The sequence below is a fragment of the Bactrocera latifrons genome, unplaced genomic scaffold (assembly GCF_001853355.1).
Source record: "Bactrocera latifrons isolate USDA-ARS-PBARC rearing strain unplaced genomic scaffold, ASM185335v1 scaffold_219, whole genome shotgun sequence".
In the NCBI taxonomy this organism is placed as follows: domain Eukaryota; kingdom Metazoa; phylum Arthropoda; class Insecta; order Diptera; family Tephritidae; genus Bactrocera; species Bactrocera latifrons.
In genome coordinates, this window is record NW_017535730.1 from 427,867 (window position 1) to 429,562 (window position 1,696).

The window sequence follows — 1,696 nt, forward strand, 5'->3', positions numbered from 1 at the left end:
GAGCTTGGTTGGACCATTTTTAAGCATTCATCTTATAGTACGGATCTGGTGCTAAGATTACTACCTGACTTGAAATGCTGAGCTAATTCACTTTCATTAAATGCCCTTTGTCCTAATTTAAAAGCGTATATTTGGATACAAGAATAATGCAATCTAAAATAGAAGGCATTCTAACGGAAGAAAAACCGTTCTGCATACAAGGATGTAGATGTGTATCGGCCTTTGTGCTCTGCCTTTGATAATCTCAAGTGCATTTACGCCATRGATTGCCCAGCGCTACAAAGTTAGACACATAAAAATGCAAATTTTGGCAACTTTCTCGCATGCGACCACAGGTAAAATTAAAACGAATACCTAAAATGAAATCGACACCAAATATATAACGGKTTTCCAGGGTGTGCAATAAAAAACTTTCGGTAACGGGAATTTATTTCCTGCGTAMAGATATGAATGTGTATGCGAACTCGTCTGTATATGCCCTGTGAGGAAAGATACTGCTTCCAAGTGGGTGGAGAATGACTGAAAAATTGTAGTAAATGCTTTCGTGCGTTCAGCGATGAGTGCTTCGCCATTCTATATTTTCGACTTGCTTTTTATTTTTGCTTTACTCTAGATAGTGTATATTTAGTTTGTCACGAAGGAAAAGCCGGAAATCCCATAAATATMACAATACGAGTATACGTATAGGGCATAATGGACCTTAGATCACAAYCCAATTCTCATCTWTTTATCTTATCAGTCCAAAGAGCTGAGCCAATTAAGTCATGTTCGTCTCCCTGTCTATCTATAGTACATATGTTCCTGACATTTGCACTTGTTTTTTTAGCTCCAAAAAGCTATTCATTAGTGGAGTGAATGTCGAACTATGGAAACTGTTCGGTCAAAATCAAGTCCTGTTTTTAATTGACAAAATATCTTCACGAAACTCGACACAGCGAAATTAATCCCGTACTAAACTATAAACTTTCGCTTTAGCTTGCATTTTCCTGATGGGTTTGTACCGCACCTTCTGACACATCTTTGATAGGGGGTGTTATTTTAATTTTAAAATAAAATATCTATAAAATTAAGGCTAGCTTATGGCCATACTCACACGATCCATTTGGTAGTCGCTGAAGCCAACCGTGAGAAACGTAAACAGCAGGCAGAGATTCTGTGTGGGCGCATCTTGGCTGCAAAGCAGATGTCCGCCCAGTTGATTTAGGGCGGTCGATGGAAAAAGTTCGTATAATCCCAAATGATTTAGAAGCACCTACGAGTCGTGCGGAAATGCATACGAATGTACGTATGTACATATGCAGGTATATTTATAGTTGYGTTGTTCCACAAAAGCCGAAAATTGCCGGTGAATGGTGTTGCATTTGTGTCGTTGTTGTTGCATAACAGTAGTTGGTGTAGTTGTTGTAATTGTTTTGCACATTGTGTTTTTTTACGAATAGATAATATCAGCGAGTAACGAAGCAATTGGTGGAGTAGAGATCGTGGTCCGGATGTAGAGTAGACAAAATGGAGATTATAAAAGAAGAGAAAAATGAAATCAATATTCAGGCAATTCTCTCTCAAATATAATACTTCCAAATAAACAAAACGAGAATGATGAATGCGTTTCTCCAGCTATTGCTAAAAATTATTATACTCTCGCAACAAAGTTGCTAAAGAGAGTATTATAGTTTTGTTCACATAACGGTTGTTTGTA

At 37.5% G+C, this 1,696-nt stretch overlaps 1 protein-coding gene across 1 annotated transcript in view; it reads right to left on the minus strand.

Moving 5' to 3' along the window:
* LOC108968496 (lipase 3) overlaps window positions 1–1,696 on the minus strand; it is an 18,656-nt gene that overhangs the window by 6,862 nt on the left and 10,098 nt on the right. The window contains exon 2 of the mRNA XM_018932560.1: window positions 1,094–1,252. Coding sequence (XP_018788105.1) covers window positions 1,094–1,252 — 159 coding nt within the window. The remainder of the gene's footprint in view (window positions 1–1,093; window positions 1,253–1,696) is intronic.